Here is a 15,678-nt window from a genome sequence, read left to right on the forward strand (position 1 = left end):
TAGTGCTATTTACAATCATCAGAATCTAGAAGCAGCCCAGATGCCCAACAACAGATGAGTAGCTAAAGAAACTAGTACATCTACACACGGAATACCATGCAGTTGTCAGGAAAAATGAAGTCATGAAATTTTCCTATGCATGGATGGACATGGAAACTACTATGCTGAGTGAAATGAGTCAGAGGGAGATAGATAGATACAGAATAGTCTCACTCATTCTGGAATTTAAGAAAAACAAAAGATAATATGGTAACAATACCCAGAGATAAGAGAGATGAGGGCTGGAAAGACCAGCACATGATATGAAGTTTACCACAAAGATAGGTGAGTGCATTTAGAGAAATAACTACACCAAAAACTATCGTGACAATGGTAGTGAATGAGAGAAATAGAATGTGTCTCGAAGATAGGCAGGGGATGGGGGGAGAAGGGAGATGGAGGGCATTGATGGTAGGAAGGTTGCACTGGTGAAGTGGGGGGTGTACTTTTTTATGACTGAAAGCCCACTATAAACATGTTTGTAACCATGGTGCTTAAATAAAGATATATTTTAAAAAAACACTGTAAAGTTTTTTTGTATGAAACAACAATACTGAAAACTACAGTGCAAAATTTTATATGTATTAAAAAAAATACCTCTTGCAGAAGCAGACTCGTAGGTGGGTGGCAGATGGGGATAGGGGAGCAATGGTAGAGGGAAGTGGATACCGGTGAAAGGATTGGTGTTGAAACATTGTATGTCTGAAACCCAATCTTGAATAACTTTGTAATTTAAAAAGAGTGGTCTTGGTGGTGCGGTATCATGTCTAATTAGAAGTCAATATTATAAGCATAATGACCTGCCCAATTGCTGAACTGAATGCCCAAGTGACACTGAGTCCCCAGGTAATAACCAAAGATAAGAGTATTATTTGCCTGCCCAGTGCCATAGAGACAAGATGTTTGCATTAGCATGCAAATGCTGAAGTAGATTCTTCAGGGCTTGTCTCTAAGCTGCTTCTTGCCTAGATGGCTAAGGTTAATATATCATAAAATTTGGTATAAAACCTAATCTTCCTAACTACAGATGTATTTAGAGAAAATAGCTTTCCTTACTGAAAAACAAAAGAGACATTAGGGTAGAAGGTAAAGTATTTTTCCCTACTCAGGTACCATATTAGCAAGCTTCTTAAAAACTATCACCAAGGGGCCGGAGAGATAGCATGGAGGTAAGGCGTTTGCCTTTCATGCGGAAGGTCATTGGTTCGAATCCCGGAGTCCCATATGGTCCCCTAATCCTGCCAGGAGCGATTTCTGAGCATGGAGCCAGAAGTAACCCCTGAGCACTGCAGGGTGTAACCAAAAACAAACAAAATAAAAAAAAAAAAAACAAAAAAAACAAAAACTATCACCAAAATTATTCTGATATCTATGTCTCTCTGTGCTAATTTTTAGATAGCTTATTTTTCCTCTTTAATGAACAAATATGGTAATGCCTTATTTAGAAATCTACTGAGGTTTTTTTTTCTTTTATATCTATTTTGATTTGTATTGGGCCCATGATTTGATGTATTAAAAAGCTTATATTTATCTGGGTATTTTATTCATATTTGTGTATACACACACTCACACACACACACACACATATATATATGTGTGTGTGTATATACATATATATATATATATCTTAATGCTGAGAATCACAAATAGCTGTGTAGAAAGCTTCAACCAGGCTGATTACAGTGGATGTGCAATTGGATTGAGGAATGTGTACTCAGAGCTTATGATCACTGGCCCGGTTGAGGCTGGGTGATGCATGTGGCTTTCTAGGGATGTGGCTATTTACATCTGTTAATGGTCCTTCTTGATGGCCTGCTCCCCAATGAGGTGATATGCAGCAGCCTGGGGATGAGGGACCAAGGCTGCAGATGTGGCTGGGCTCCATTAGGCAGGACCAGGAGTACTCATCTGGTCGACTTTGTGTTGGGGGCTAGTGATGGGAGTGCGGGGGAGAGACAGAAAGGGGGGTGGTTGGGAGAATGGAAACCATTACTTATCCAGGTATAGGGAAACAGACAGGCTGTTGTGAAAAACTGCAGCTGTGACTGAGGTGTGAGTGAATAGAAAAGAAATGGAAGTAGCGAAAAGCAACTCAAAGGATTGACTTGTTCTCATAAAGAAGGAGATTAAAAGTGGAGAGGACGATAGAGGGTTTGGGAAGAGACATGTCACCCTTGCCTTTTTTAAGCCAATACCATTTATTTGTGTGACTGGTCAGATGCTGCTGAACAGAGAGCAAAGATTTACATATATCAAAGTGCTGCACTAGGTGAGGTCCTTGCATCCTCTGGTTTTTCTGAGGCTAGGGGGGAAAAAACGTGTTTTGAGATGCTCACAAGGATGCATTGTTGAGCTAAACTATATTCACGTAGAAATGGAGAAAACCTGAAACAAGCCAGTAAGGAATGCAGGTACAATTCCTATCAAACTTTAGAGGAAAATCAACCACTACTTGGGAATCACAAAAGGTGCTCTGTTCTCTTCTCATGCCTTGGTGGGTTTTTTTTTGGGAAAGTGTTTCACAAAGGATGGAAATAGTGTCCATAAGGTAACAAAATGATAGTTCTAGATTGGATTTGGATTTAATTAAATTTCACTTGATCTGGATTTAAGGATATTCTTTGACATACATCCTGTTTAAATTTTTCTTTCTCTATCTTTGAAGATGCCCAAAGAAGGAAGTGAGACAATTATGAAATACATAATAGTAAATCAGGGGTTCTCAATATATGCTACAGCAGTGTTTTTTAACTAGGGGCTTAGGAAAATCAGGGGCCATATCTTGCGAGTAGGAACCAGTGAGTTGGATGGGGTGGAGGGGGAACCACAAGAAGGAAACAGGGCTGGAAGAGGGCCACGTTTGACAAAAGGTTGAGAAACACTGCTCTGGAGTAGTGGTTGCTAACTAGTGCATACATAAATGAAGGTTGGAAATTGCTGCTCTAGAGGAGGAGGATGTAATTTCTCATATGAAGCTTGACTCTGTAGCAATGCCTATCTTACATGATGACTGTCTAGGCACAATCTGATTACTCTGAAAAAAAAATCTGTATATAAGAAGTGTTTACTCAATTTTGTTTGTGCCTTTGCAGATTGGCATGGTAGCCTGGAAAATGATGCTTAAAAGTCCTGAATATCCAGAAGGCCGAGATATCATTGTTATTGGCAATGACATCACATATCGAATTGGATCCTTTGGACCCCAGGAGGATTTGCTGTTTCTCAGAGCTTCTGAGCTTGCCAGGGCAGAGGGAATTCCACGCATCTATGTAGCAGCTAATAGTGGAGCAAGAATTGGACTGGCTGAAGAAATTCGTCACATGTTTCATGTGGCTTGGGTTGATCCTGAGGATCCTTACAAGGTACAAACTAAGAAGAGATCATTCTTATAGATGTGTATGGTCATTTGGGAGGGAAAGACACAAGGAAGATAGGATTTAACTTCAGAAATCAGTGTTGTAAACTGCAGACACATTGGAAACAAGTTGTCTTGACTTTCCACCCAAATTTTCCTCTGAAATTTTTTTTCTCTGAAAAAAATTGCTGCTGCTTTGGTTAAACACTAGATGAAGTTGTAGGTATGCATTTAGTGTGAGGCATGCTAACCCAAAAATATATGTATCTTAAAACTATTCCATTGTGACTTCTGGAACTTATGTTAGATCATCATCAAAATCCTTTATATCCTCACCTTCTCCAATTATTCTTCTACCTTCCTGTTCTACTTGAAAGCTGTCCTTCCTTTAAAAGCATTGCATCCCTGATAGACTTTTCAAGCAGTAACTATAATTTTCTGGTTTATATTTACCACTGAGTTTGGAGGGGAAATAATGTCTTTGTACCTTCTGTTTCTTCTTGCTGCTGATCTCCCTTCTCTGAATTCTCACTCGCCTGTGTTTGCATCTCATGTCATCAGACTGAGCTACATCACCACTGCTGCTTCTTACAGAGTTCCCTTCCCGCTGGTCACTTTCTTGCTTTCTTTACATTTTGTTTTTGTTTGTTTTGTTTTGTTTTTGGGCCACACCCAGCAGTGCTCAGGGGTTACTCCTGGCTGTCTGCTCAGAAATAGCTCCTGGCAGGCACGGGGGACATATGGGACACCGGGATTCGAACCAACCACCTTTGGTCCTGGATCGGCTGCTTGCAAGGCAAATGCCGCTGTGCTATCTCTCCGGGCCCCTTCTTTACATTTTGTAATTGCTGGCACATTGTCATTTCCAATCTTGTTATGGCTTTTTAGTGATTGCTATTTCCATATGGATACGTAGATATCCCACAGTCTAACCTCTGAAACTGACTTCCTTTCCTCTTATGGACCTATCCTACATCCCAGTTAAGCATGTTGTTCCATGCAATCTCAATTATCCCCTAAGTATCCCTTTCTTTGTTAGCCTTCCATCCTTTCTTTCCAACTTACTGTCTTTAGCACTCCAAGTCCAGTAATCCTTGAACCCACCAAGACCTTCAACTATCGATCATACTCTTACCTTTCTTCCATTCTTCTCTTTCTCATTTCATTTCTATCTAGTTTAATTCCAAGGTCAGTCATAGGTTAATCACTGTAATTACCTTCTTTACTATGCCCTCATCTTTTTGCTTCTCTCTTCTTTCTGCTTACTGTGTGCCTTTAGAAAAATATCATTGAACTCTCACTCACTTTGTATTCTCCCCTACTTGTAGCCCCACAGCTGAACATTGCTAGATAAAAACACTGTGTTGTAGACTGGTCTGGCTTTAGATTAAGCTTTTTGAACCTTATAAGTGACACTTTCACTTTTTCTCTTTTCACCTCAAACCTCTAATGCCCTCTTTCACATCTTCATTCTTTTTTTTTTTTTTTTTTTTTTTTTTTTGTTATTTTGGGCCATTAAGTAGCAGTGCTCATGGGTTTCTCCTGGCTCTGCACTCAGGAATTACTCCTGGTGGGCTCAGATAGAACCTGGGTTGGCCGCATGTAAGACAAACACCCTACCCACTGTACTCTCACTCCAGCCCCACACATCCTTATTCTAAGCTGATAACCTTGTTTCCCAATTCAGTAAAAAATAAAAAAAGGGCCTAAGTGATACACAATGAGTTTGGCATTTGCCTTGCACATGGCCTACCCAGGTTTGATCCCCAGCATCCCATATGGTCCCCCGAGCCTGCCAGGGGTGATTTCTGAACACAAAGCCAAGAGTAACCCAAGTGTGGACCAGAAACCAAAAAAATAAATAAATAAACAGATCATAAACAATGAGAAAAGTACTTCTGAGCATCACACAGAGCTGCATGCCTGTCCTTTGACTTTTCTTCTATACTTTAGGTGACAGTTTTATTCCTTCCTGAGGACAGTTCTCCTTGTATGACTGATATTTTTCCTATTGCAGCTAGAGAACTGGAGATCCAGACTTTCTCCTTTCCTCTTTCTCCTTTCTCTTCCCCTCCCCCTTCTCCCTCTTCCCTCTCTTCTCTTTATTTTTAGTGGTAGGGTTTGAATCCAGGACCTCACACATGCAGGACAAGAGACACATCCTCTGCCCCAGAAATCAACCATTATGCCATTTCCATTGCTAATCAATAATAAAGGCTTTTATCTCTTACATAAACTGGACTTCTAGTTCAGTTGCTCTGCCCTCATTTCTTGAATGCCAGCTCTCTAGTAGACACTCTGACTTTACCTGACCCTACATCAAGTTTTGAAATTGTGGTTCCATGCCAGTTAATGCCTTTCTCCCAGATAGCCTCAAGTTTCATTTCTTTCTCACACTTCAGGTCTTTACTCAAATGACACTTTCATTGAAATGAAGACACTTCCCTCAGTTGTCCTTCATAACTCTTCCAAATCACTCTTCTCTATTTTAGTTTGTTGTTGTTGTTGTTGTTGTTGTTGTTGTTGTGTGCATTGTTTTGGTTAATTGGCCTTACCTGGCTGTGATCAGGACTTAGTTCTGGTTCAACATTCAGGAATCATTTCTGGTGGAGTTTGGGATTGAAACTGGGTTGACAGTTTGCAAAGAAGGTTCCTTGCCCACAGTACTACTTCTCTAACTCTGGGTTTTAACTCTTTCTTAAACACTCCCATTAACTTTACATGATTCACTTTATTGTTTATTTTCTATCTCACTAGAAGACAGTTTCTATAGGACCAGGCTTTTTTTTTTTTTTTTTTTTGCTTTTTGGGCCACACCCTGTGATGCTCAGGGATTACTCCTGATTATGCACTCAAAAATGGCTTCTGGAAGGGCTAGAGAGATAGCATGAGGATAGGCATTTGCCTTGCATGCAGAAGGACAGCAGTTCGAATCCCGGCATCCCATATGGTCTCCTGAGCCTGCCAGGAGCGATTTCTGAGTGTAGAGTCAGGAGTAACCCCTGAGTACTGCCGGGTGTGATCCAAAAACAAAACAAAAAAAATGAAAGAAGTAGTTTGGTCATTTAAAACTAGCTTTGAAACAAACTGCATAATGCCTTCTTTGCTGTGTTATGTGACAGTGGCAAATGAGTTAAAAACCTGTTTGTGCTTCACAGGGATACAAATATCTATACTTGACCCCTCAAGATTATAAGAGAGTCAGTGCTCTCAACTCTGTCTATTGTGAACATGTGGAGGATGAAGGAGAATCCAGGTAGGTCTATGTAGAAGAATAATTTGCCAATGTACAAATACATCTTTATTTTCTTCACTAGTCTGCTGATCATGATCTTGAGAAGCAATAAAGATTGCTTGTTATGAGCACATGTCAGATGTGACTTAAAGCGAAATACAAAAAAGGAATTTCATCTTATATAATCTAGAGAATTTAGGTTTGTAAATTAGCCCTACCATTTATAAATTTAAAGACTTGTTATTGAATGAGGTTTCTAATATGTAAATTTTTTTTCTTTAATTTGGGTGCGGTTTCGGTGGTTGTTATTGCAGTTGTTGTTGTTGGAGCAGGGGGCAAATTCAGCTGTGTTCAGGCCTTATTTACGGAGCAGGGGGCAGATTCAGCTGGTGTTCAGGCGAACTATATATGGGGGACAGGGGATTGAAACTGGGTCAGCTGTGTCCAAGGCAAGTGCTTTCCACACTCCTATCTCTTCAGCCCCTGGGAGAACTGTTCTTATAATGTTGCTTGATAATGTGAAATTTTATGGTTTCATGGTATTTCATCACTGTGAATATATCATTCTTGAACATTTAAGCTATTCTAATTTTTTAACTATTATATCCCTAGGCTGAACGATCTTTCACACAATTTTTAAATTGTCGCTGATTGTTTCCTTTCAATTAATTTCTAAAGTCGAAATTATTGGCCTCTAAAAAGTATGTCCATTTTTGAAATTAAGAAAATAGTTTCAGGGGCCAGAGAGATAGCATGGAGGTAAGGCGTTTGCCTTTCATGCAGAAGGTCGTTGGTTCGAATCCTGGCATCCCATATGGTCCCTGAGCCCGCCAGGAATGATTTCTGAGGATAGAGTCAAGAGTAACCCCTGAGCGTTGCTGGGTGTGACCCAAAAACCAAAAAAAAAAAAAAAAAAGGAAAGGAAAATAGTTTTAAATTGCCCTTTGTAAATTTGCTCTCTTGCTAGCAGTATATGCTAGAGCTGTTTTCCCTCATTTGTTTTTCTCCCTTGTTAGCATTGATTGTTTTTATATATGGTTTTTTTTTGGGGGGGGGAGGGGCCACCCAGTGACACTCAGGGGTTACTCCTGGCTGTGTACTCAGAAATTGCTCCTCATTTGGGGACCAGATGGGACGCTGGGGTATCGAACTGCGGTTTGTCCTGGATCAGCCATGTGCAAAGCAAATGCCCTACCACTGAGTCATTGCTCCGGTCCCTTTTCGTTTTTATATTTTTTAAGTGCTTGAATGTATCTTTAGTTATGGGGAGGTCATACCTGATAATACTCAGGAACTACTTTTGATATCATGCTCAGGTCATACGAGGTATGGAGGATCAAATGTGGATCAGCTGCATGCAATGCCAAGAGCCTTAACCTGTCTGACAATAGCCTTGTACTATCTCTCTCATGACTTTCATGTTACTGATTATTATTACTATGTAATATAGTACAGTGTATCTCTGTACAATGTAGAGATAGAGTACAAGAGTCTTGTACTACTTCTCTGACCTAACAATAAAATAGGGCAAGAATAGAATTTGTTTTTTCACTGGTATTTTTTTATTCTCAGTGAAGTTAAACATTTTCTAATCTATCTTCAAATATTGTCTAGAATTTTTTGTTTGTTTTTGAAATTTGGTGGGGAGGAATCTCTTTAAGTGGCACTTTTTTTTTTTTTTTTTTTTGGTTTTTGGGCCACACCCGGTAACGCTCAGGGGTTACTCCTGGCTATGTGCTCAGAAGTTGCTCCTGGCTTAGGGGACCATATGGGACACCGGGGGATCGAACCGCCATCCGTCCAAGGCTAGCGCAGGCAAGTCAGGCACCTTACCTTTAGTGCCACCACCCGGCCCCTAAGTGGCACTTTTTGACTTTATGGTGCTAGGGATGGAATCTGGGCTTCCTGCATGCAAGGTGTATTTTCCCTGGCTATGGATGTTAATTTTGTCAGTTCCATTTATTAAATAATTCATTTTCCCTCATATTTATAACTATCTTTTTAGGGGAGTGACTACACCCAGCTATACTTAGGGCTTACTCCTGGCTCTACACTTGTAGATCACCACTAGTGGTGCCTAAGACCAAGAACAGCTCAAAGGGATGAGCACAGGCTATGTATGTAAGAGGCCCAGGTTCAGTCCCCTGCACCATTCCATGAGTACTGCTGGTAGTTATACCCAAAAACTGATCCAGAAGTACCCCCCCCAGCACCTCTGGTTGTGGCCCCAAAAACAACAACATTAACAGTAAAAATCGTAATACTAAATAATTACAATTACTTATAAATGAGCTGTTTGTCTTTACACATATCAAGCCTTGGAATAATTTTCAATTGTTATCATCATTGTTTTCTGTTGATGTTTGTGCTGGAATTTTATTTTTTAAGAAAAACTATGAGGGGGGAGCTGGAGAGATAGCATGGAGGTAAGGCATGCAGAAGGACGTCATTTGAATCCCGGCGTCCCATATGGTCCCCCGAGCCTACCAGGAGTGATTTCTGAGCATAGAGCCAGGAGTAACCCCTGAGCACTGCTGGTTGTGACCAAAAAAAAAAAAAAAGAGAGAGAGAGAGAGAAAGAAAGAAAGAAAGAAAAGCTATAAGGAGCCAGAGCGATAGCACAGCGGCCTTGCACATGGCCAACACAGGACAGACCCCAGTTAAAATCCCCGTATCCTATGTGGTCCCCCGAGCCTGCCAGGAGCGACTTCTGAGCGCAAAGCCAGGAATAAATCCTGAGCGCTGCTGGATATGACCCAAAAACCGAAAGAAAGAAAGAAAAAAAAAAAAAAAAAACAGAGAGAAACTATGAAAACTTTGCTGTGAAAAAATAGGACATTGTCAAAATAATTTAATATTTTTGGTTTTGTTTTGGGGTCATACCCAGTGTCGCTCAGTGGTCATTCCCTGAAATTCTTGGGAGACCATGCCATGCTAGAGATCAGTTCATTGGACCCATAAATGTAGCATTTAAACGGTGAGCTATATAAACTAGTCATTCATATGGAATCCAACAAAGATCACATAAATTAAAATTTCTTTTAAATATTTAAGTGTCTTTCCAGGCCTCTGGCTGTTCAACGTGGCACCCTGGGATGCTACAGTGTATGGTGTGGGTATGGTGGGACTTTTATAAATTTTTTCAAGTTTATCCTTATATATATATATATATATTTTTTTTTTTTTTTTTTTTACTCTAAACAAGACAGTTTTTGGGCCCGGAGAGATAGCACAGTGGTGTTTGCCTTGCAAGCAGCCAATCCAAGACCAAAGGTGGTTGGTTCGAATCCCCCGGTGTCCCATATGGTCCCCCGTGCCTGCCAGGAGCTATTTCTGAGCAGACAGCCAGGAGTCACCCCTGAGCACCGCCGGGTGTGGCCCCCCCCAAAAAAAAAACAAGACAGTTTTTCCTTGTCATAGTTTAACCTTTTATTATCAGTACTTTTTAAAAGCTATTGATTTTGTTTATTGCTTTTGTTAAACCAAATTATTTTTTCTTGAGTTTTGACTTCCTCACCTATAATAAGATGAAGATCAAGTCAACTAACATCTAAATCCCTTAGCAAAGCTCCTATCACAGTAAATTGCTGAGAAGATGAAAAATTATATATTTAAATGTATTATACTAGTTTTATCACACTATACAAAGATTTTTATCAGGAGCCAGAGAGATAGTACGGTGAGTAGGCTTTTTGCCTTGCAGTGACAGGCCCAGGTTCAATCCCTGGCATTTATATGGTCCCCTTGGCTGCCAGGAGTGATTCCTGAGTCAGAGCCAGAAGGAACCCCTGAGCACCACTGTGTGAGGCCCCAAAACAAAGCCAAAACAAAAAGGGGGGTAATCATAAAATATGTTACACTTCTATGCAATAAATATAACAATATATAAATAAATGTAATAAAATTGATTGCTGCTTTTAAGAATAGTAGTCCTAATGATATCAAATGTAGGTCATAGGACAGAAATGTGAAATTTATACTTTTTCTTGTAGTACAGTGGGTAAACAAGCTACCAATTATGAATGGCTGGGAAGAAATATGTAGGTTTTTTTTTTCTGGTGATGGGTGGAATGGAGGATTTGGACAATATTATCATTACTTAGGGGCTACTTCTGGCTTTATGCCTAAAAGTCATTCCTGGGTTTACTTGAGGGTGGCCACATGCAAGACTTTTCTGCTTAATGTTCTATTATTTTTTGGCACACACGGCAGAGATCAGGCCCTGGGTTTGTGCTCAGGGATCACTCCTGGCTGGGCTTGTGGTACTATGTGGAGTACTGTGAACCAAACCTGGGTTAGATGAATTCAAGTCAAATGCCTTACCTACTGTTCTATATGTCCACCACCACCATCTCCTGCCACTCCAATATGCTAGTCTTAAGAGAGAAAAAATTTGCTTTGTAGGGAAGGTCTATTGGGCCAACTGAGTAACTTGGTGCACTTGAGATATGGACCTTATAAGAAAAACACGACCCCATCAGCATCCAAATTAATGTGGTTCATTAGCTCTTTAGTGAGATTAGCTTTACCTAAAATATGACTCAAGAATTTAGAATGTAAACACAGAGCAAAAGGAAGTCATAGAGAATAGAAGCTAAAAATAGAAAGGCAGTGGAATTTGGTAAGCAGAGAAAGCAGAGCTACAGACCAATAGTAAGGGCAGAGTAAAGGAATTGATGGAGGGCTGAAAGTAAAGAAAGCAGAATAATACAAAGGCAAAGAAAAAGTAGTTTAAGAGCCACTATGGGGTATTTATTTATTATTTCAATTTATAAAACCATGCCTGTGCCAAGCCTTTTGGGTACACATGGAACAATAAATAATACATGCCCATCTCTACTTCCATCTTTGTATTTTCCCTTTCTTTTTATTAGTTGCATTCCCCATCTCCCATTTCCCATTATCAGCTATCACTCCTAATCCCCTGCCCAGAAGACAGATGAGTGGCTCACACTGGAGCCACAGGATGTTCTCGGAGCAACCTAGCTAGCATTTCACTGCTGCATACATTCCACCTGCATTCTCCAGAGGAACCCGACAGGAACCCTCACCCATAACTTGATGTTTACAAAGAAGCAAGAGTGGAAGTGCCCTATTTTGACCTTACCCTTCATTTCTGTCTTGGAAAGAGAGGATTTTTGACTTGAGAAATTGAACTGAACATTCTTTTTTTTTTTTTTTTGTCTCTAAGGTAGTCTTTGTTGTTATTGTTGTTGTTTGTTCATTTGCTTATGTTTTTATTGAGCCATACCCATTAGTCTACTCAAAGAATGATACTGAGGGTCATTCCAACAATCCTCATTGACCAGACAGCAATGGGGTTTGGATCAAGCTCTCCAGTAACACTTTGGATTTCATTCATGTGTAGCAGTTGTCTAATATTGTTGATTTGGGGCTATGGCTTTTTTTTTGTTTTGTTTTGTTTTGGTTTGGTTTTGGGGCAGTGCTCAGGGGTTACTCCTGGCTCTACACTCAGAAATCACTCCTGGCAGGCTCCGGGAACCATAAGAGATGCCGGCATTCGAACCACCGTCCTTCTGCATGCCAGGCAAATGCTCTACCTCCATGCTATCTCTCTGGCCCCCATGGGCTATTGCTTATTATTGGGAGATATAAATTGACCTTGTTTTGTTTTTTGTTTTTTTTTTTTACCAAATGAGAGGACTTCTGAAAATGAGCATAGGATATGGTTCTAGCTCCCTCCTTATGAGTTAATGATGCCAGCATTGGAAATTAGATTATAATTACTTCCGTTTTATAGAAATCTCTATAATCCCTAAAAATACAGTTATATGCACAGTTTTAGATTTTTTTAGTAGGGGATGTTGTATTGGTGAGTGTGTTGTTGGACCATACGTGACAGTGCTCAGGGCTCTTGACAGTACTTGAGAGAACATATATGGTTCTATACATCAAACTCAGCTTGGCGGCATGCAAGGCAAGTTTAATTCTTATATTTTAGATATTCTTATATTTAATTCTTATATTTTGCTCCTCCTGCTATTCTCCCACTGTCCAAGAAAGTAAAAAGATAAGATAGGAGGGGCCGGAGAGATAGCACAGTGGAAGGGCATTTGCCTTGCATGCTGCCAATTCAGGAAGGATGGTAGTTTGAATCCTGTCATCCCATATAGTCCCCTGTGCCTACCAGGAGTAATTCCTGAGTGCAAAGCCAGGAGTAACCCCTGAGCACTGCTGAGTGAGACCCAAAACACAAAAAAGAAAAAAGATAAAAATACAAACTTTTAACAGACTTTTAAATTTTTTAAATATATTATTGTTTCTGAGGTCAGTGATAGTACAGTGGGTTAAGATGCCTGCCTTGCATGCACTCACCCCAGGTTTTATCCTTGGCATACCTTATGGTACCCACAGTTCACTGGAAGTGATCTCTCAGCACTGACAGTCAAGTGTGGTTCAGTCTCCCCCAAGTAAACATGTATATTTCTGTTGTTTCTGTGTTTAATTTTTATAATTTGGCGTGCCTACATTCACTAGGTACAAGATAACAGATATTATTGGAAAGGAAGAGGGACTTGGAGCAGAGAACCTTAGAGGTTCTGGAATGATTGCTGGAGAATCCTCATTGGCCTATGATGAGATCATCACTATCAGCTTGGTAAATCTTACAAGAATATATGTATCTGTGTGTATGTGTGTGTATGTTGTACTTTGTTGTTGTTTTATTTTGAGGGTTTTATTTGTTTTTGGTTTTGGTTTTTGGTGTGGTGCTAGGGGTTAAAAGGAAGGCAGGTGCTCTGCCAATGAAGTACATCTCCCACAATTGTGAAATTTTTGAAGAACTGTGTGCCTAGGGTTTGTATTTAACTCCCTTCGGTGCTTTGACATCAGAGAGATGCAAATCAAACCAACAATGAGGTAACATCTCATTCCACAGAGACTAGCACACATTACAAAAAACAAAAATGATCAGTACTGGTGGTTATGTGGGGAGAAAGGAACTCTCATTCACTGCTAGTGGAAATGCTGTGCTTTGAAATAGCAAATAAGAACATTTTTTTGACAATTATATTAGTCAATTTTATTTTAATCATGCATGTCAATAAAAGATAATATAAATCATTGACTATACCCAAGTAAACCTAGTACCAAGTTTTAACTTTTAGCTTCTTTTTTGCCAAAGATTTTTTTTTTTTTTTTTTGGTTTTTGGGCCACACCCATTTGACGCTTAGGGGTTACTCCTGGCTATGTGTTCAGAAATCGCCCCTGGCTTGGGGGGACCATATGGGACGCCAGGGGATCGAACCGCGGTCCTTCCTTGGCTAGCGCTTGCAAGGCAGACACCTTACCTCCAGCACCACCTACCCGGCCCCAATATTTGCCAAAGATTTAACAGCTTAAATTTCTATTATTTTCCTTGCTCATACTCCTAGTGCTCATCTGTGATATGGGCAAAACATATGAGAAAAATAAAAGCTCTAGGATCCTTTGTGTCTAATACTTAAATTCTTGGGTAGATTTCATGTCTTCATTTCTTTGACAGAGAAATTATTATTGTATTTTTATTGCTCAAATTTCATAAGTGCATTGTTTTCCCACAAATGTGCTATCTGTGCCTCAGTTGCTATATCTTGAGAATGAACATAAATATGTAACATGTCAAATTTAATCTCTTAAGGTTACATGCCGGGCCATTGGAATTGGGGCTTATCTTGTCCGACTGGGACAGAGAACCATCCAGGTTGAAAATTCTCACTTAATTCTTACAGGAGCTGGAGCTCTCAACAAAGTAAGTTTTATGGTTTAGAACAAATATGTGAAAATGTTGGTTTCTTGTTTGTGGGGTTGTTTGTTTTTTTGTTTGTGTGTATGTGTTTGTTTATTTGGGGACCACACCTGGCGATGCAAAAGAGTTACTCCTGGCTCTATGCGCAGGAATTACTTCAGGTAGTGCTTAGGAGACCATATGGGATGCCGGAGATCAAACTCAGGTCAGCTGCCTGCAAGGCAAATAAATGACTATACTCTTATCCAGCCCCAATGAAAATGTTTCAAAGACAGACTGATTTCTTAATTGAAGGTCTTGATTGGGGGAAGCCATTCAGTTCAAGTATGCAATTGTATCTTTTTTTCTCTCTCTCCCTGGTCCCTGCCCAATACTGTGCTTGCCTTTTCAGCAAATATTTTTGGTACCTACTATATAAATATTTTTGGAACTAGACATATTCTAAGATCTGTGGATTTGCCAATGTACAAATTATATTTAAAAAAAGGTACTAGGGGCCAGAGAGATAGCACAGCAGTAGGGCATTTGCCTTGCATGCAGCCAACCCAGGATGGACGGTGGTTCAAATTCTGGCATCCCATAAGGTCCCCCATGCCTGCTAGGAGTGATTTCTGAGTGCAGAGCCAGGAGTAACCCGAGGACTGCCAGGTGTGACTCAAAAACAAAACCAAAACCAAAAAAAAAATAAAAGATACTAATCAGAAAGTTTATATTCTAGACTTAATTGCATTCTTCAATTTTGTTCTTCCTTTTTGTTATCTTTGATTAAAGAATGTGAAGAATTCTTTTTCCTGACATACAGCTAGTTGTATCTAAATGTGTTGATACAAAGCTTTAATGTTTTTAGGAATTTGTAACTGCATATCTAAAAATGGGTCATTTACAGCTATCCCTTTATATAGAGGAAGTTCTTGGTAAATATTAATTGGGAAATGAGTAAATGTATTGCAGACAGAGTCTGGTACAAAGATTTGTCTTTCCTTCCCAAAAAACACTTGTGTCCTTTCAATCCAAGCTCATTAAGTGTTATTCAAATTGGGGGGAGGATGGATGTGGGGGTTGCAGAACTATCTGTTCTTTTTTCTTTTCTTTTCTTTTTTTTTTTTTTTTTTTTTTTGGTTTTTGGGCCACACCCAGCGGTGCTCAGGGGTTACTCCTGGCTGTCTGCTCAGAAATAGCTCCTGGCAGGCACGGAGACCATATGGGACACTGGGATTCAAACCAACCACCTTTGGTCCTGGATCAACTGCTTGCAAGGCAAACGCAGCTGTGCTATCTCTCCAGACCCAGAACTATCTGTT

General features: G+C 39.9%; 1 protein-coding gene across 1 annotated transcript in view; it reads left to right on the forward strand.

The window, feature by feature from the left end:
- ACACA (acetyl-CoA carboxylase alpha) overlaps positions 1–15,678 on the forward strand; it is a 276,321-nt gene that overhangs the window by 185,452 nt on the left and 75,191 nt on the right. The window contains exons 40-43 of the mRNA XM_049772768.1: positions 3,132–3,401; positions 6,553–6,650; positions 13,128–13,248; positions 14,270–14,380. Coding sequence (XP_049628725.1) covers positions 3,132–3,401; positions 6,553–6,650; positions 13,128–13,248; positions 14,270–14,380 — 600 coding nt within the window. The remainder of the gene's footprint in view (positions 1–3,131; positions 3,402–6,552; positions 6,651–13,127; positions 13,249–14,269; positions 14,381–15,678) is intronic.

Source organism: Suncus etruscus, chromosome 1 (genome assembly GCF_024139225.1).
Source record: "Suncus etruscus isolate mSunEtr1 chromosome 1, mSunEtr1.pri.cur, whole genome shotgun sequence".
NCBI lineage: Eukaryota > Metazoa > Chordata > Mammalia > Eulipotyphla > Soricidae > Suncus > Suncus etruscus.